Raw genomic sequence first — 21,126 nt, 5'->3', positions numbered from 1 at the left:
TGACAGGCATGGTTCCAGGCACTGTACAGATGCTAACTCTCTAGTCTTTTAGCCATCTGACAAGGAAGGAATTATTGAAGGTCATATGAAGAGTGCTGGTGGCTCCAACGTTTTTATCCTGCACCACACTGGACCTGGTCTGTTAATTTTCAGATAGCAAAATAGGATTTGGATCCTGCTCTCAAGAAATTCACAATCTAAATGACTTTTTGCTTTTCATACATATTTTTCAAAGACTTTGGTAGAACTCTATAGTTGATTAGATCGCTAAATGCCCAGTTCTTTGAAGCATGTGCTGTGTATAGGGACAGATATGAGGGGTACATGCAAGCAACGCGGGCCTGGCTGTTAGGGAGGAGCCTTGAGGGAAAGACACTTTCCTTTCACAAATAAATGCTCATGAGCAATGCATTGCAGTGAAAACTTTCTGAGAGAGATGATGTTTGAATACTGAGGAGTGATCTAGAGTGAAAGGGACTGCAGGTGGACGACCCAGGAACAGATGGAGGGGCAGGTTGGACATCCAGAACAGAAATGATGAAGATGTGTTACGGCCAGAGGAGGAAGACAGGACTTCAGTCTGAGCACTTGTGTTCCTTAATGAAGATATGGAAATCAATTTTTATCTATAGCAGGAAATAAGACATTGAAGCATTGACCAGGCGTGGTACTTGCTGTGTTATATACCCAATAAAAGGGACAATCTGTTCCAAAACTGTTAGTATGAGTAACGTGAATTCCCAATGTTGTGTTTCACCAGCTCCCCCTTGGATTCCCACACCTTCTCCTTCACTTCCACATCTTCAGAATCCTCCCAGTTTGCCTGATTTCTAGGAATAAAAAGCATCTTTACTTTCTCAAGGCTTAATCTTGAATTTGAACCCTACTTTGTGGAGCAGCAGGTTTGGTGGGAAATCCAGCTGCTCCGCTTCCAATTCAGCTCCCTGCTAAGTATCTGAGAAAGCAGCGGAAGATGGCCTAAGTGTGTCCCTGCTACTCACATGGCAGATCCAAATGGAGTTCCACAGTTCTGGTTTCACACTGGTCCAGCTGGGCCACTGAGGCAATCTGGGGAGCGAGTCAAGAGATGGGAAATGTTTCTCTCTTTGTGTCACTGATTTTCAGATAAATAAACTCGAAAAAAAACTCTCAGAAAAGAAATACAAGATCATCCATTAAGCTTTGTAGTAAATGTAAATTCCAGGTTTCTTTCTGTTTCTCAATTCAGAAATTTCTTTTGCTTTATTATTGTAAAGAGGAATATTTATGTGGGGAGCAGAAAGCTAGTGAAGAGTAAGCTAGAATACTTCAGTGGCTGCCACCTTCTCACTCTGGAAGGCCTGTCAGTTGTGTTGCGCCCTAATGGTAGATCTCCAGAGAGTGCCCGTGCTTCCTGACTCCACCCTTGGGACCACATCCTTCCAGCACAAAGGTCGTTCTTTCTGGGTCTGTTTACCTAGAATAGCGATTAACAGTTAATGCAGCTGCAACAAATACACAACCAAAGCACAACGCAGATGGAAGACATTGCTCTTCACTGAGATTTCCAGCCAGCAGTGTTCACCTAAGGAAGGAGCTGTCTGTTGGAGTGGTGTAAAATGTTCATCTCCCTCTCTGGAACAGTGAGAACGATGCAGCTCACCTTCAGCTCTTGCTTGTGAGGTAGCGTTTGTCCTTGTCAGTCTTGGAGAGCATCTTTCATTTTTGGAGAAAAATGTGAAGAATTGTTTTGTGAATGGTGCTGGATTTGCATTAATCATGTCCTTCAAGGAAACCCTACTATTTTTTTTTTCTCTTGAATATTTATGCCCTCTTTCTTTTCTTAGATCCAAGAGGCTATTGAGGCACATTTTGGCAGTCGTGGCAGGAGGGCCATGCTCTACAGGCCTCCATCCTACAACCAACGGGAGCTGCAGGTCTACCAGCACATCCTCACCCAGCATGGCTACACAGCCGTCTCTGCTGAAGCCAAGTTCCCTGCCGGCCTGGGGCTCGGGCTGCTCCACCAAGGTTAGAGAAAGAAAGAATCATACAAGCTGTATGACGTGTGCAACAGTGTGCTGCTGGCATCACTAAAAATCTTCACAAAACCATGTTCCTATCCATCACTTTCTCTTTCAGATCACAGAAAACTCTTTTTAAAAATCTTCCTCCCCATTTTCCTTTAGCTCTATCTCTTTATTCTTGGAATTATTTTGTTTTTATTTTTGTAGCATTTTGGAGTTGCATAGTTCATGCTTAAGTGCTGTATAAAACATGTTTATGTTCATGAGCCTGAATACATGCTCTGCCCAGAACCAAACTGCTCCATATTTTAAGAAAATTGCCACTTCATCTGACTGCATCTAGAAAGTGCTGGAAATTGTTTTGAGAAGCCAGTTTAAATGTGATTTGAGATCGGCTCTGAATACCAAGGAAGTATGATATTTATCATTTACACCATTTCTCCTTGAGTACTTTTATTTCTATCATTTGAATAAGAAAGTAGGAGACAAGTTTTAAAACAAGTTATTTGGAAAGAAAGTTGAGTCGATAATGGGGGCCAAAAGGCAACGGTGATAATAGCCAGCGTTTCTTGAGCAGCTGACCCTGTGAGAGGCTCTCTGCTCTGCTCTATTTCTGTGACCTCATTTCACTCTCTGTTGCCCCCAGATGCCCTAAGAGCACGAAATATTAATTTCCTCTTAAGATTCCTGGCAGATGAAGTGATTCACTATGTATCTTACACCTGATGAGAGGACTCGACAGAAAGACTCATGCCCCAGCTCTCACAATCTATTTTCTTTCTCTTTAAAACTTTTTATGTATTTTGACTATTTGAAAGGCAAAGAGAGAGGACTGAAAGAGAGAGAGAGAGAGAGAGAGAGAGAACTTTCCATCCATCCACTCCCCAAATGCCCACAACATTCAGGCTGGGCTAGGTGAGGTTAACTTAGGCTGGGGACTGAGAGGAGGACACTCAGTCCAGATCTTCCGTAGGGGTTTCAGGGACCAAAAACTTGATTCATCACTACTTCCTCCCCATAGGTATATGAGCAGGGACTAGAATCTGCATCAGGGCCAGGCCTCAAACCCAACCAATAGTGTCTTCAGCAGTGTGACACACTTTCCTCCCGCCTCTCTGCCTCCCTGTCCTCTTGTTGCCTCAGTGTCCCATTGTCCTGCACCACTGATCATCATGAGAGCCACGCACAGAGCACAGCTGATGTCTTTGTCTTTGATAACACATGTATTTCCCCACTTATTCAAAGGGAGAGGAGAGGAGTCATTTGAATGAGTGGCTTTGAGTTGTTTTCCTTTGGGATCCTGGGGACACAGTACCATCCCATATACTCTTGCATCATGGTAGCATTTCTTTGGCAGTTGGATGCCCTCTTGATTTCTGTTGAGGAATAGAACCAAGTCAGGGAGACGTTTCTGAGAAGACTGGGGCTTGCTGAGTCATGGTCCCCCTGTGCCATCCTGGCAGTGAAATTACATAGAAGGCATAGCTGGGAGGGACTAGAACCAGGAAGATGTGCTTTGTTGAGAAGAAAGGATATCTGTAAGTGTTCACAGCATGGTAGTATGGAAATTGAAAACTCCAAGCTTCTAGGAGCAAATGAGAAAAACACAAAGGAATGTGAGGACTGCAGTGTCATGTAGAGCTGCCGACAAAGTTGCCAACCTCACAGTTTTGCTGGGGCTGGCTCTACCAAGAGATACCAGTCTAAAGTTCTGCAACATGTGTAAGCAATATTGTCAGAATTTACCGGAATAGCTGTTGATATGTTTAAGGGGTTATTCCAATATCCTTCCCTGGACCCGGTGCCATTTCTTCTTCCTCACAGCTCATGAAGTTCGCGCCGGCCTGGCTATCCACCAATCGGATGTAACCTGGCATGCCACCTGAATCCCACCTCCCATCTTCCAGCCCCTCCCCCAGCCCCGCCCACTCACCAATCATCCCCAGGCACTAATCCCCTGGGGCCTGCCCCCAAGACCTCCCAATCCCCGCCCCCCCACACCTTGCGGGCCCACCTGCATAAAAAGGCCCCAGGTGCTTCCTTTTTCCCTTTTCTCCTGATTTTCACCACCTCTACCCGTTCCTGCCCCGTTGGAATAAACCTCCTAAGATACCTCGTTGCGTCTGGTGTGTTTCAGCTCACGGTAAAGAACCAGGTTGTGGGAATTAGCTGCGCGTAATAATATAGTAATATCGTATGAACTAGAACTCTCCAGTCTTTTTAAATAACTAACAATATGAAATGAAGACAAAATGCTGAGTCTGTCGTGTCAGTGCTGCACAGGGTGATGGTGTAACCACCGCACGGTGCCATTTGAGCTCCGCTTCCTTTTTTTTTTTTTTCTCCTACCCATTTCATGTTACTTTTCTACCCATTTCATGTTACTTTTCACAGGACAGTGTAGATGATCTGCACATGCAACTTCAATTTCAGTTTTCAATTTCAATTTTCCTCAGCTGCAAAACAGATGGATTCTATCTCCCGTCTCTCTTGATGTCCCTGGGTCTGTTTTGCAAGAAAAAGGAGGATTGTTTTGTAGCAAGTGGATTGTTTTGTAGGAAGTGCGGGGCAGCGTGTGGCCACAGAACAGCTGGCCCTGAGGCGGAAGGTGAGGACGATGTGGCGTCACCAGGACCTGTCAGGATACATGTCCACTGGGTCCCTTCTCCCACACTCTCCACACCTTTCAATACGTTGATCTCCTACCTCCTTCTTGACGTCCGTGAACTCTGTATCCTAAGATATTATTCCTGGGAGAGCCTCAAGAAAGGGTAGTAATCCACAGTTGTGGGAGTATGGAAAAGTCATTTTTGGATTTTTCATTTGATTTTATAGTTTTCAGTGTAAGAGCAATGTATATTGAACACTCGGAATAAGTTAAGTTCTGTGATTATAATCTGACATTTTCTTGATTATCTGCCACAGAAAAATAGACATTTTTAAAAAGTTGCCACTTATTTTCCATGGTTGTACCTTTAATCTCCAAATTATGCTTGCATTGAGGTGATTAATGAAGAAAGATCTTCTTGAAATGTGAATTTTATAGGGTTTATTCTTTCCCTGGTTATGTTACTGTGTGTATATTATCGGAAAATGAAGCTGTATTAACACATTTGAACTTAACTTTCTTCAGCTGATCGGCGTAGGGGAGGGACTTGCAGGAGAGTGACGTGAGGCCCATTTAACGTATGCCTCATTCGGCCTCATCCTCTCCCTGCTGGTGTGCCTGGGGAAGCGGGGAAGATGGCGCCAGTCCGCCAGTGCCTGCATACACCTGCGAGACCCAAAAAAGCTCCTGGCGTTTGTATGTGATCTGGCCCAGCCCTGGCTGTTCTAGCCATTTGGGAAGTGAACCAAACGCACTCTCTCTGTGTCCCTCTCACTCCGTAACTCTGTTTTCCCAAAAAAGAAAAAAAAAAAAAAAAAAAAGAAAGGAATATGTTTAAAGAAAATCAATTGGGCTTTGTTCAATTTAGTCTGCCTAAAGAAAAATACACAAGCTGGGTCCTAAATTAGAAAATGGACCTTTTTTCCCCTGTGGATAATTTCATTCTGGTGACACAGGAATAAATGATGGCTGTACTGAGATCTACTATAAGGCTCTGGCTGTGTGCGCGTAAGATTAAACAATGACTTCTCTGTCCTAGTTTTCTTTCTTTTTTTTTTTTAAAGATTTATTTATTTTTACTGGAAAGTCAGATATACAGAGCAGAGGAGAGACACAGAGGAAGATCTTCTGTCTGATGGTTCACTCCCCAAGTGAGCTGGAGCTGAACCAATCTGAAGGCAGGGGCCAGGAGCTCTTCCAGGTCTCCCACATGGGTGGAGGGTCCCAAGGCTTTGGGCCATCTTCAACTGCTGTGCCAGGCCACAAGCAGGGAGCTGGTTGGGAAGCAGGGCCGCCAGGATTAGAACCAGCGGCCATATGGGATCCCAGTGGGTTCAAGGCAGGTACTTTAACTACTACGCTATCGTGCCAGGCCCCAAGTTTTCTTATCTATCTGGTGAGGAGTTCATCACTTCTGCCAGTCCCAGCAGAATTCTGAAAGAAGTTAGCTTGTGTTACTTTGCAGTCTTGGCGTGAGGTCCACAGTTCTACAGGGGGAGCAAAGATGCAAGCATTACAAAGCTCCTCCCAGTTTGGAAAACCCTGCTGTAAGGGGTAGATTGCTGGGTTTAGGAGTAGCAGTCTTTGAAGTAAATTAGATAAATATTTATATATATTCATCTATAACCATAGAGATATTTATAATGAACTTACCATCTTTAAATTAATTTTGAGAACACTATAAGGAGAATTTATCTTTATAGATTTAGGCTTACAAAATATACTGGAATGAAAACAATATTTTATGTCTTACAGTCCTTTGGTCTGGAAATATATCTCTTACATCCCTGAGGTTGTGAGAGCATGTAATTCACTGAAGAAAAGATGGATGCAGCATTCAGTTATTCTCTTTGCTGTCATGCAGGTGTTATTTAGTAAATCAGTGTATTGCTGCATAGTGACCTATGCCGATGGGGAAATTCAAGTAATATGTAGTTTAAGGGACTCTGACTTGGAGTTTTATCATAAAATTAAATTAGAATTTTTATATATGCAGACCAGTGTACATTTATAATTTTCTGTCTATTTCTAAATACCTCTTACACTCTCTGATTTTATTTTAATGCATGTGAAATGCAAAAATACAAAATTACTCTCAAAACTGCAAAATTGCAGTCGTAGTTTGAAGTGGGCCTTGTTTGTAACTTGGTGGCTTTACACACAGACCACACGTTGAAGTTGAAAAGCCACATTGATTTTTTTACCAGGAGTTGGCAAGTTGCTCTAAAGACCGAATCTACTTATTTTTGTGCTTTTTTGTAAATCAAGTTTTATTGGGACAAAGCCAAAACTCATTCCCTTTGCTTTGCCTTTATCTGCTTTCAGTGTCCAGAGGCACAGCTCTTTGTGATAATACGGACTGTGTGGCATTGAAGTCCCCAATATTTGTTGTCGGTCCCTTTACACAAAGTACTTGCTGATACTTGTATAGAGGCTGTTTCTATGTAACTCGATCCCAGACCAAGCTGGTGATTAAAGTCTGAGAATGAGATAATTAGGTTTTAAGTTGGTAGCAAGGGACATTCAGAATAACTCGGTGATTTGTAATAAAGTTGAAATGCTGAAATCATTTAGAAATGCTAAAATAAAATAGAAATCTCCCAAGTGGAGGTTCCTCTGAGCGACTATCATAATGCTAACTTGGTTCGGTTCTAGCCATGGGTCTGTGCGTGCGTGTGGACTAGGAAGAGAAGTCTGGCTCTCCGGAAGGCCGGAACACCAAAGTTCCTCACTCCAACTTCCCACACAACCCACTGAACAAGAGGAGCGAAGTAAGTAGCCAGCACTAAGTGATGTAATGGATATGGAGCGGCATTTTTGTATTGCAAATGCAGTGAAAGTCTTCTCTTGGTTCATATAGCAGCCTTCTAATAGGAACTGCACGTCTAGCATTACAGCACACCACAGTGCAGACATTTCCATGAAAGGTTAGAGTTAATACCATGACGGATACTACTTAGTGGTATTCTCATTGATATTAAACGTGACATATTGTGTTTTGGAGAATGATATTTTAAATAATGCCACTTCACATTTTTTCCTCACATAAAAAGGACACTCTAATTTACCAAAATGTGTTCTTAGGAAACACTGTTAAAGAATAATTAATATAGTGAGATAGCAATCACTACTTAATGTTGTAGAAAGAGGAGACCTTATTTCTTTCCATTTGACATTTAATAAATTTCCATTCCCCTATATTTTTATTAACACTGTACTACATTTTAGAAAATCTTTAATATATAGGTGCATCAGTTGAAGTTTGGTCTAACCTGGAAGGTTTATTTATGATGGCTACCTGCCAAAAGCTGCTTCTGAAGTTTGTATGGAAGAGAAAATTTAGTACAGTTCAGTCTTAACCCTTGTAATGAGAAACATATATATTTTTTTTATTAAATAAAGGAGCAATAAGGAGATTTAAATGTACTTATCATTCCTGTGTATGAATGAAGAGACAGGAATGAAGAGAGAGGTCTCCTTTCTAGATTTGCCCCTCAAATGGCAGCAGCTAGGCTGTGTTGGTACTGAAGTCAGCAGAAAGAAACTCAATTCAGGTCTCCCAGGTGGGTGGCAGAAGCCGCTCTCCACTGCCTCCTGTCATGTGCACCAGCAGGAGGCTGGAGTCACGAGCTGGTGCTGGGAACTGAAGCCAGATATCCCCATGTGGGACACAGGCATGTGACATGCTAAGCGAAATGCCCACTCTAAGGAAGTCCAGATTAAATGATACATAAGTCGGACGAACTTAGCCACAAAAACTGATTTCTTGGAGGGGGATTAGACAGCGCTCATTAAAAAGTATAATCTTTGGAGTTAAAAGGTTGGTTGGAGTCTCTCATGTTATCTTCTAATGGTTACATAACTTTAGAAAAGTTACTTAACCTCTCAGATGCCTCAATTTCTGATTGGCAAATTGATTTTTTCTTTCACAATAGCATATATAGTAAGCACCCTGTGAGTGGGAGATATTCTAGTGTTGCCAATACGGTTTTCCTCCATAGGGAGGTACATTTAAAATATGAAGCAGCATCAAGGTGCTGTTGCTGGATATTACTGAGGGTTAAATGCAGCTTGGTAGCTGTTTTTCAAGTTGATTTCTTTAATTTATATATTCTGATTAAAAGGTCTGGATTATAAGCACTCCTGACATATGACACATGTTGTTCTGAATCATTCCCTTGGAAAAATCTCATCTCAAAAAAATATCTGTATATATTTTAGGGTCAAGAACCACGTTGCTTCTTCTCATCACTTAAACCCATACTTTTTCCACAGTACAGATAATTGATATTAATTGAATGCATGAATAAATGAAGATAAAATAGTACCCCAACATTCGGGTCCCGTATTTAGCAGTGACCCCAGGAAATGCACATGCAAAGTTTGTAAAGTTTGAGTTTGTAAACATTTTATTTTCATGTAACTTGAGAAAAACACTGATATTCTACTCATGTTCAGATCTGCTTTTATAACAAACATAATATAACCCTGGCATTGTAGGACTCTGATTCTGGACAGATGGGATTTTTTTCAGTGTTTATATGACCATTTTAATTTTTTTTTTAAAGATTTTTATTATTATTGGAAAGCCGGATATACAGAAAGGAGGAGAGACAGAGAGGAAGATCTTCCATCCGATGTTTCACTCCCCAAGTGAGCCGCGACGGTCTGGTGCGCGCCAATCCGATGCTGGGAACCAGGAACCTCCTCCAGGTCTCCCACGCGGGTGCAGTGTCCCAATGCATTGGGCCGTCCTCAACTGCTTTCCCAGGCCACAGGTAGGGAGCTGGATGGGAAGTGGAGCTGCCGGGATTAGAACCGGCGCCCATATGGGATCCCGGGGCATTCAAGGCGAGGACTTTAGCCGCTAGGCCACGCCGCCGGGCCCATATATATGACCATTTTAAAAAGATTTTGACACTTCCCTTGTTTCCAAGCCCCCATTGGAGTCACTAGGATTATCTGCTGTAGTTTTAGGGAATGGTGCCGTGACCTTTGAGTAGTGGTAGGTTTAGCAGACCCTCTGAACAGACTGATGCAGGAAGTATAGGTTTGTGGATTTGTACTTGGAGGTGATAAGAGGTTTAATATTTCAGAAAGAAATATAGCACATAGTGTTTCCCAAAGAAACTCTCCAAGAAAGAACACATAGAATATATCTCTTTTGATGCATGTGACCATAGGAAGCAGTAAAGGGCGATAGCCCCACCACATCACTAAGATCCCAGTTTGGTCCTCCACACGCACCCTCCAATTCTTGTCTCAGCAGTCACAACTATGTTCTTCCAATCCTTTTTCTGGAAAAAATATGTTTTATGACACAGGACTTTCTTTTAAAAAAACTGTTCACTCATTTGTAAGACAGAATTACAGAGGGCCCGGCGGCGTGGCCTAGCAGCTAAAGTCCTCACCTTGAACGCACCAGGATCCCATATGGACACCGGTTCTAGTCCCGGCAGCTCCACTTCTCATCCAGCTCCCTGCTTGTGGCTTGGAAAAGCAGTTGAGGACGGCCCAAAGCTTTGGGACCCTGCACCCTGCGTGGGAGACCCGGAAGAGGTTCCTGGTTCCCGGCTTTGGATCGGCGCGCACCGGCCCGTTGCGGCTCACTTGGGGAGTGAATCATCGGATGGAAGATCTTCCCCTCTGTCTCTCCTCCTCTCTGTATATCTGACTGTAATAAAATAAATAAATCTTTTTTTAAAAAAAAGACAGAATTACAGAAAGAAAGGGAGAAACAGAAAGCTCTCGCTTGTGCTATTTCACTTCTCGGATGGCTGCATAGCCTGGGATGGGGCAAGCCAAAGCTGGGAGCCACATGCTGCAACCAGGTCTTCCATGTGGCTGTCCTAAGCATTAGGCCTGTTTAGGCCATCTATCCATGCTTTTCTCAGGCTATTATCAGGGAGCTGGATTTCAAGTGGAAAAGCCAGATCACAAACCAGTGGCCGTATGGAATCCCAGTATTGCAGGCAGTAGGCTAACTCCACAACACCTGCCCCATGACCCAGGATTTTTGTCAACTGTCATTTGCTAAGGAAAAGGATAGATTTCACTGTGAGGTTATTCCCTTTCATAGAGTCCAGCTACAATTTAGTAAATCATTGTTTTAGCTCCTACAATGGTATAGTAGCTTACATGTTTTTAACCTGTACCTAGGGTCAAGTCTAAGTAATTTGAAAGGCCTGACACAGTGTATTTTACTCAGAATTCCTTGTGTGTCCTCAAAGGAGCAGTAGTTCTACAGTTACAGCCAGAATTGCAGCAGGAAGGAACAACCCAATGGTTTTAATAAAAAGGAATGTTTCTGGGAGGCCCTGCAAGAAATGGAGTCAAAATCTTTGTATGCCGATTGTTTAGCAAGGTTATTGGATGCCAGGTGGATTGGTTGTAACTCTGGAAGGTAGAAGAAGACCCCATATAGGGATGGATATTTCATTCATCAGCCTTTTGAGACATGAACAGCCCATCTTTGATAAGTCTTGCTGTAAAGCAGGGAGTCTGGACTGCTGCTAAGGGCTTTTTGCACAATACAGAAGCCTGAGTGCGAGGAGCGCTAGAGCCAGCTTCAACACCACCATCAATTTCATAGTTCTATCATGCGGTGTATCCTTGCACATGCCAAAAAAGACAAGGCAGAACACAAAATGCAATCTTCAGCATCATGGGGATTCCTTTTCTTAGTCTCTCTATCCTTCTCCTGCCACTCCTAAGGGCCAAAGGAGACCTGGAGGGCAAGGAAGGGGTGGAGAAGCAGCAGTGGAGAGCACAGGCGGAGGCCGTCCCCTTGGGTTAGTGAGGGAGGTGTACTGCTGATGCTTCTACTGGGGTCTTGGAGCCCAAAAGCCTCATAAACTCCTCATGCCTTTCTGCTGCTAGCCCCCACCAGCATCCTGCTGCTCTCCTGAATTTAATTTGCTATGTGACTATTTAGCAGGAAGACAGAAGAGTAAAGGTCACATTTAAAAGGCACGCCTTATTGGTGTTTCGCCTAGAACACGTCTGACATACAGTTTTTATTATGCAAGTAATAGGCTCTTGGACAGTCTGAGAAGGGCTTCGGCACTTTAATCGAACTGGGGGAAAAAGAAATTGAACCACAGAAACTTATGAGTCTGCAGCATTCTATTTTCTTGCATTATGACACACAGTAATTGTGTGTGCAGGCTTATTGTTATTTTCCTGAGTGCTTATAGAATTACTGATATATTTACCACCAAGCAGAGTTTGTTCTGGAACTGGCATACTGCAGCTCACAGAATGTTTATTTAACCTTAACTCAGTTGAGTTGTTTATACTATGAGGATTCCAGTGTAGCTTAATTTTGGGAGGAAAAAAAAAAACCCCTTTCTTATTTATAAAAGTTGAGCCTGGAGCAACCTCCTCATTTTGCTGTTTCCTTTACCCTCCACTGTGCAGAAAGAACAAAAACCCAGTGTCTCATGTTTAACTCCAAAGAAACTAAACTGCTTCCTTAAGTGAGTTCATTCTTACAGTTGAAAATGGCATTGTTTGATCTTTTTAAGTTTCATGGAAACCAGATTGTGTACTTGAATTTGACAAAGCTGGGAGATGCTTAATATAACTTTGAAGATATGTTTTTCTGAACTGTTTTGTGAAGTATTATTTTCTTCTACTTGTATTTTTTTTAAATATGCAGCCTGGAAGTTCTAGTGAGTAATTTATTTCAAGGCATTGCTTTTTCACTTATCTTTTGAATGGAACAAGCTGTTTCTTTTCAAAGAAATTAGGTATTTTTGTTTGGTTTTGCCACAGACTGAACAGTGCCATGGAGAGCAGCTTTAATTGTAAAAATAAATAATATCCATATTATATTTAGATGGAGGATAGAAAAGTAAACTCCTTCAGATGAAACCTTTTAAGGGCCAGTGCTTATGGATTAAGTGAGAAAGGGGTATGGACACCAGATGTAGTTGTTACTGCACTGGTACATTATCAGACCCAGCTGCTTGAAATAGTTTTGACATTTTTCTCAGTTCACAAGGAGTTGGGAAGCATTTAGTTTAGTCTTTCAGTTTAGTCTTTATGTCACTTCCACTTCTGATCTCGATGTTACATTATTGAAACTTCCAAGTCATTCCATTTTTTAATGTAACGTTTCCGAAACTAAAGAATTGTTTTCCTTGAGTATCCTCTTTGACCTTTTATCTCTTTTTTAGTTTAATCCTCCTGCTCCTACCAGTGCCTCTGTAGATGTTCAAGTTTGGTATGTACTATTTGGGAAACAAAGATTGAAGAAAACGTGGATATTTTCCCCCGAGTCATCTCTTCCTTGAACTCTCTGAAATTTGACTTTCACCTTCCTCTCATTTGCTAAAAATGTCCTTTCCAAATATATCAAGAAACTAGTCTTGGTGTAAGAGTGGATTTGAGCATGAGTAGAATGTTAATGTTTCTTGAAAGTTACCTAGTTTTCACTGTTATAAATTCAGCACTGATGTGAGTTCCCTAGGTAATTTCTCAGCTCCCCTGGTCTTACTTGGTCCCTAGCAAGAATGAATAATTCTCCCTGCACAGAGGAGGGCTATGGTACTGGCGGTTTTCTTTAAAATCCTCTCCTTTCTTCCTTAATGCTGTTTCACCCTGCTTCTTCTCTTTGACCCTTTCTGTTTTGTGTGTTCTTCCTCCAAATGTTCCCCAAAGCACTTGTCCCCAGTAATCTTTTCTCCCTCTCCTCTCTTGATCCTCCATCAAGGAATGTCTCTCTGCTATAAATTCAGTAATTCCCCCAGAGGATGTAAGCTTTAAATACTGTTGTGCCCTAATCGGTCCCCGATAGGCAGAATTTCTGAAGATCAAGCTTTTCTAGGGAACTGGGAGATGTTTGAATGTGTGTGTCCTGTTGCCTCAGTGTATACAACACAGAGCTGATCTTCCTGTCCCAGCAGCAGCTGTGGATCCTGGCCTGAGGTGAATCTGTGGCTTGCTCATATTCCCTTGACTCCATGGCTCCAAGGCTTGCTGGCAGAGCCTTCCATCACGGCCCATGTCTGTCAACATGCCTGCAAAGTGTGCCTCTGCTCTGCCAGGCCTCCACCTTCCTTCCACTTCCTTTGCCTCTTTCCTGTGCCGTCACAGTAGCTGTGACATACTCTGTTGAGTATGAGCCATGAAATAACCCCCTATCATTTTTCATAAACAGACCACAGGTGAGGAAACTTCAAACACTTCCTGGAAATGCACACTGGTCGATAATGCAATTTTTCCTGTGAACACTCTGGAAGATCATCTTATTTCTTATGTCCAGCAGTTGACACCAGTCGTACCATGATGTCACACCTTTCACATCCCTGCTGGCAGCCCAGTTCTTAGGCCTGTTCCCACATTAAATTATTTAGGGAATTGAAAAATGTGAAATTCCTATACCTAGACCCCACTCTAGAAGCTTCATCCAGAATTCCAAGGAACTGTTCTGTATTTATCTATGTGAGGTTGAGAATAGACACGAGCCCCATCATTTTCAAAAATTTCTCAGGTGATGGTCACGTGTGCTTCTGGGACTCCCGCTCCACTTGCATTGCCACCTTGCATTGTCGTGGAGGATTTTATTCCCTAAAGTTTCCACCTTCTCATTTCTTACAGTCCAAGTGAATATATTAATTGCCCTGCATATTCCTCCTCAGACCAGAAATGGTGAACAAATTCTATGAAATCTCATCACACGATAATCATAGATCTTGGATGCCTGGTCTGTTTGTGTGTGTGTGTGTGTGTGTGTGTGCACGTGCATGTATGTGTTGTAATTTTGGGGATGCTCATCTCGTATCCTCTAAATTACAAACTGAAAATCATGAAGTGTTTCCTTCATCTACTTATATGCTCTTCTGTATAAGAAGATTGTGTTTTGCACATGCCAATGAAACACATGAACAGCTGCAATAAACAAACTTACAACTATACTGATGAAATAGTTGCATTTTCTTCCAGCTGGCAAGCAAAATTTTCTTCTTTGGCTTTTGGGGAAAATTAGCAGTCAAGATGGGAAACAGTTGCATGGGAGATCAAAAGAGAATATGTTAAGGTCTGGTTTGGAACATGAGCAGCCGAAGGAGCACATACCCCCTGCCCTGTGGAGGTCTCTGTCAGCATCCTCATCTGGCCCTGGGGAATCATGCCTGTGTTTTTGAAGCAGAGTGGTGGCTATTTGGTCTAGTGGCTAAGGTGCCAGTTAAGATGCCAACCTCCTGTATTCGAGTGCCTCAGTTCACTGCTGGGCCTTTGAATCCAGCTTAACACATGCCCACGGAGGCAGCAGGTGATGAGTCAAGCTCAAGTGATGACTCAGCAGGTGCAGGCTGCTGGATTCTCTGTTGTTAATGTGGGAGACCTGGATTGAGTTCCTGAATCCTAAATTCAACCTCAGCCCGAACCCAGCTACTGTGGGCATTTGACTCTCAGTGGATAGAAGGTCCTTCTCTCTTTCTGCCCTAGAAAGAGGGAGGAATTCTACCAACAAATTAATAATAACATTTTAATAATAAAAACTTGTTTCAGCTCTTTCTTGTAGAAAAATATGAGAGTCATGTGTGAATCTCATCATTTATGCAACAAAATGTTCCATTCAGAGTAGAGAACTCTTGGAATTTAAAACATCTTGTTTAGCATCCAACTTTCTTATCAGAGTGACCAAACAAGTGATTAAGGGATATGGAGAGCAGAGAGGTCTGCTCTCTCATGACTAGGTCTGTATTCTGTAACTAAAGCAAGGTGAAAGGAGACGACGGTATGAATACTCACTAGTGAACTGACTTTATATGTTGGTCAGGCTCTCCCATCATAACCTCCTGGCTTGCTAGGATGGCTTTTCTGAAGCTTAGCATACATTGGAATGTATGCAAAGCTTGTTAAGTAACAGATTGCTGGGCTGCCTCATAGTTGATCCAATTCAGTAAGAATGGGGAGGCATGTTAAGACTTTGCATTTCTTTCTCTTGTTTCAGGATTTAGTTCTTTATTTGAAAAACAGAGTTACAGAGAGACAAGAAGAGGCAGAGAGAAAGAGAACAAGGGAGAGGGAGAGGGGAAGGTCTTCCATCCATTCGTTAATTCCCAAAGTGTCCACAATAGCTAGTGCTGGGCCAGATCCAAGCCAGGAGCCAGAAGCTTCAGCCAGGTCTGCTATGTGGGTGCATTTTTTAGGGAGCTGGATTGGAAGTGGAGCAGCAGCAGTTTGGACTGGCATCCATGTGGGCTGCCAGCATCATGGGCAGTGTCTTAGTACATTATGCCATGGTGTTAGCCCTAAGAATTTGGTTTTAACAAGTTTCCAGGAAATGCTAACATTTTGGCCCTGGGCCTCTGTGTTGATAATCAGTAAATTAATTATTATTTTGCTATTTTTTGTTCTTTTTAGTTATCTTTGTTAATCTGGCCCTTCAGCTTGCTTCTAGAAATACAAAGTTCTTCCCATTTGCTAGTTAGTGGCCAAACAATTCCCCCTTTAGCTCAGCAGCATCCTGAGTCAGGCTCGCATATTGTATTGTCCATTGTGAGATCATGACTAAGGTAAGAGTGAAAAATTGCCATAGGATCTGTTATCCTATGGAAATATAATGTGAAACCTAAATTCATATCTTTAGTATCAAACCAATAAAGATGCTTCTGGAATATTTATGCTTGCATCACAGTAGGGATGCTGGGAAAGCTGGAGTGGTGGAGAGTATTCTGCAGGAATCTAGAGGCTCATTCAGAATCAGCACATCAGGAGAAATGTTTCATTTTGACTGGTTTGTTTACACAAGGCTTTGTGTTCATTATCTGTCCATCTTCAGAAACAGCATATAAAGGTGTAGCGTGCCTAGAATTTTAATTCATAGCTGTGCACAGTTTGATCGTAGAATCATGGGGTATTTTTGTTTCTTGTTTATGAAAGAAATCCTATTAACTTGTCAAACTGAGTATTTTGAAAGCACTCAGTTTTGGAGCAGAGACGTTTTGGATTTTAAAATGATTGAGATTCAGGTTAATTTTGTAAGCATTCTTATTTCTTCCTAACATTTTATTGGCAGCTTACTGTGCTTTGGAAGAAACACACTATGTGATAAGGCAATGTCTCTTTTCCCATAGGGAATGCTTTCTTACCCGGATGAATATTTTAACTTCATTTTCGGAAAGTGGTTCTCTTGTTTCTAAGGATGTTACATGTTTATGGACAGAAAACTCAATCAAATATTGAGAAAAACCATAATGAAAGAGAAAATTACTCCAGATTCTGCCATGCAGAACCACATGGTTAACAGTGGTGTGTGTATTCTCAGACAGCACACACACACACACACGTACATTCATATCCTGCCCTTTGGCTTCAAGCCTGTTTACAAACACAATATGGCAGAAGTCTTGCTGTCTAAACACACAAATTTTTAAATTTTAATGCCTTTCCAAATTAACAGAAGGCAGTCTTCATGGAGTAGCAACTCAATACAGTCCATATCTGCATTAACTCTAATCCTCGCTTAGGTGGATAACCCTATTTTACAGTTAAGGAATTGCATGTTAGAGAGCTGTATCTCCACAGAAACGCAGTTGGTCAATGTTGAAGTTGGGTTGTGACCCAAGGACAATCTATTTCCAATCCTTAGTACTTCATTTTTTAAAAAATTATTATTTTAAGAATGGTTTATATGCAAGGTAGAGTGACAGGAAGAGAGAAGAGAACATAAAATGAGAGAGAGAGAGACAAGAGAGAGGGAGAGAGAGGGAGAGAGACTGAGAAGGAAAGAGAGAGAGTGGGAAGAGACACAGAGAGAAAGAGAATGGGAGAGATTTTCCATCTGTTGGTTCACTCCCCCAAAACTCCAACAGCCAGGTGTAGGCCAGGCCAGAGCCAGCAGCCGGGCACTGTCCAGGCTGGTGCCTCACGGGAGTGCCAGGACACCTGCTCTGGGCCTTTCTTCAGTGCCTTTCCAGACTCTGGAAGCAAAGCAGTTGAAACCTCACGGGATGCTGCTGTGGCAGCTGGTGCTTCAGTGCGCTGTGCTGCAGCAGCCTCTTGGCATCAGCTTTTACTGCAATATCATACTAATTCTCAGCAAGTGTGTAGAAAAAAATTTGTGTTTTCTTGTATGTGTATACTGTCCTAATTAAGTCCCTCTGTACAGGTATTTGGTCTTTCAGCTTATTTATATCGCATGTTGGAAGTTTGATAAGAGAGGATTATTGAGTCAATGAGTATAAATGTTAAAATTATAATATTCTCTGCTAAATTTTGTTACAAATGGACAGCTCCCATGTTTTCCTCTGCCGATAAATGCTGAGGTTCCACTTGTCTTCAGTATTGGATGCCACCATATTTTAAAAATACGATAATCACAAAATGACACATCATACCTATTTTAAAATACATACTTATCAACCCAAATGTTTTCTCATACATGATGTTGTTTTTGAAACTTAAATTTTATTTGTAAAATGTTTTAATTCTGTATGAAGAAATAGTTTGAAAGCAAATCCAAATGTTAAAGAAAAAATATAGTAAAACTTGAAAAAGGTTCAGGAAAAGCAGCTAAAGTATCACATATTTCACATTCATGAGACTGGCAAAACTCAGAATTGGGGATATCACCCACTGCTAGTCGGAGTCTGAGAAAGGGAGAGTCACACACACATTGCTTGTTGATGTGTGAAATGTTACAGCCTTTTTGGGGGGCAAACCACCCTGAACACTTTTTAAAACTTTCACTTTTAAATCCAACAATTTATTCTTAGGAACTAATCTGATGGAATTAAAGTATTAAAACATGATCATATGTATGCAAAAACCTTAAAATTAGAAATATTATCGTTTTAAAAGAATAAGCAATAAGGGAGTTGAGACTGCCTAATAAATGTTATAGCAAATAATTAGGAAAGCAGTTAATGATGTTCTCACCATCTTTGAAAGGTAGAAAATTAATGTTATGAGAGTTAATGAAAACTTGACTTTGCAGAATCCTGTTAAAACAAGGGGGGTAAGATATGCTTGTTAGATTTGTAGGGGCTGAGATCCACATCAGTTTAAATATTCTCCAAGGTAAGAATTATTAGCCTCAGGAGATACTTGGGGCACACCCTTGGCTTCTGGGATCATGGCCAATTTTAGAAAAATTGTGAACTGGATGAAATTTATTTAGGTGATAAGCTCCTTTCTTATCCAAAGCACCATGTTTAGGTTCCTACAAGGATTGGCTGAGCTGGCTAGGCTGCACCTACCACTTGGGACTAGTTGCTACTCAGGAAAATGCACCTGCCTCCTCCACATTTCAGGGCTATTGATGCCGCCTATTCCTGCAAGCGTGATTGTGGTACCAGGAGGAGGGAATGCTGGGCATGGCCCTGGGTCATGTGTGTGCAATCTGAGATCTACTGGAGATGAGGTCCTCTCCTTGCCTTGGGCTGAACCACCCTGGTGGTTGACTTCATCTGTCGTTCATTAACTGAAGAAACATGGGCAGGTGGGGCTATTACGAGGGAGGGTGATTTCCACTGTTCTCCAGCATTACAGTTACCCCAGTCTACTCAAAAACATTAAATAACAGGCCCACAAGACACATAGGAGATGCTACAGTTTATATCCTGAAAGTACATCAGTTAAATCTGGATTTTTTTTTCCTGCCTGTATCTATCAGCCACTCATTTGTCTAGTTATGAACACATGTTTATGTAAAGCTTATCAAATCCTAGTAGTGTTCTAAGCACTTTACAGATAAGAACTCACTCAATTTCCATAACATCCTACAAATGTTGCTACTGTAGTTATTCCAGGGTGGTCTGGGTTTTACGCCCCACACGTGCTTTTTAGAACGTCCTTGAACAAGCTCATTAGAATATCTGTTGCTTTTTTTCAAAATGTGAAACAAGATTCACCTCATAAATATCTCACAAGAATGTTATAATTTGGTTAAACGAATCTCCAAAGATTTTTGAAAATAATGCTTATGAATAAGAGATAGGCAATTCTGAAATACTTACAGCATTAAGTAAAAAGCCATTGAGAGACTGTTGATTCTTTCTCTCATGTTAGTGAATTGTATTTCTTCAAGCCTCAATTCTCATCTGGGTTGCATTAGTATGGAATTATTCAGACATCAATAGTTCCCTCCTTCTCCCGCTCAGATTTCTCAGTCTCTGGAGCATTTTATACAATGTTAAGCCAGATATGATGAGATTTTGTTCATTGCATTTTGAAGTAGTCATGCAAAATAAAATTTAGTAGAACAGGAAAGAGGGAGTAATATTTGAGTAAACGAAGTGTCACAAGGCTAGTTGGACACCAAAGCCTCCTTTTCCAGTGGGTGGAATTTGGTGTGAGGTGTGTCTGTCAAAAAGTCATGTGAGGTATTCAATAAGAGAACAACGCAGTTTTAAACATCAACTTCACAGCAAGTGACTGCCAGGCATCACTACACGTTCTAACTAGTGATAAACACTCCCATGATTATTAAGTAACAACTCTGTGGGGGAGGCTAAATCTGGTGTGATTAAGGGAGAGAACATTTTGAAGTTGAGTTGCGAAGAACTGTCAGGCAGTTTTCTGTATCATTTTGTCATTTGAACTTCCATGTACTTAACCAACCATTGGAAGATCTTGTTACTAAGAAGTTAGAAGCTTCTAAGGTCTACGTTGGAGCCTAAAATTGCTGCATTCCTCCAACGTTTTCAGGAGAGGGAAATATGGGGACCCTAGATTACTTTTTAGCAGCAAGACTGGATATGTTTAAACTATAATATCAGGTGCGATATGAACAGTTTGAGGAGTAGAAATAAAACGCTCTGAGAGAACAGAAGTGGCCAATTCTGAAAGAGAACTCCAAGGTGTCACAAATGGAATACTTGATGTGTAAGAGGAATTCCTTAAGCAAATGTTGCAGGGAAGACATGGGACAGCAGGGGTTGTGTGTTATTCTGAAAATAGACAGAGTTTCAGAGACCAACACAGGGTAGGTGTGACAGAAAGGTAGGGGAGTGCCAGGAGGGAAGGTGAGAAAGGTGATAGGGCATAGGTTTTTTTTTTTTTTTTTTTTTTAAAGATTTTGTTAGTCATTGTAGAGAGAGGAGAGCCCAGCCAGGACTGGACGAGGCCAAAGCCAGGGACCGGGAGCTTTCTCCAGGATCCCTGCACAGGTGGTCGGAGCTCAGGCACTGGGACCATCGTCCTCTGCTTCTCCCACGTGCATCTGCAGGGAGCCCGATTGGAAGTGGTACAGGCGGAACATCCACGGGGCTGCAGACCAGCTACGTTATAAACACTGGCCCCCTCTTTACATTTTTTATTATTTATTTATGTTTCTTTAAAAATTTATTTGTTTATTTACTTTGAGAGAGAGCTCCTCAGGCACTGGTTCACTGCCCAGATGCCCACAATAGTTGAGCAAGATCAAGTGACAGCCACGAGGCTGGAATTCAGGCCCGATCTACAATATGGGTGGTGGGGAGCCAAGTGTTTGGACCATCACCTGCTGCCTAGCCAGGTGTACATTAACAGGAAGTTGGAAGTGGAAGAGGAGCCAGGACT

General features: G+C 41.8%; 1 protein-coding gene across 4 annotated transcripts in view; it reads left to right on the top strand.

The window, feature by feature from the left end:
• Positions 1–21,126, top strand: part of CPED1 (cadherin like and PC-esterase domain containing 1) — a 218,244-nt gene that overhangs the window by 20,397 nt on the left and 176,721 nt on the right. For all 4 annotated transcript variants that reach the window (XM_058654878.1, XM_058654879.1, XM_058654877.1 and 1 more), the window contains exon 2: positions 1,827–2,010. In XM_058654878.1, coding sequence (XP_058510861.1) covers positions 1,827–2,010 — 184 coding nt within the window. The remainder of the gene's footprint in view (positions 1–1,826; positions 2,011–21,126) is intronic.

The sequence above is a fragment of the Ochotona princeps genome, chromosome 25 (assembly GCF_030435755.1).
Source record: "Ochotona princeps isolate mOchPri1 chromosome 25, mOchPri1.hap1, whole genome shotgun sequence".
Lineage (NCBI taxonomy): Eukaryota > Metazoa > Chordata > Mammalia > Lagomorpha > Ochotonidae > Ochotona > Ochotona princeps.
The sequence above is the reverse complement of the archived record's forward strand: the minus strand, read 5'-3'. Positions and strand labels throughout refer to the sequence as shown.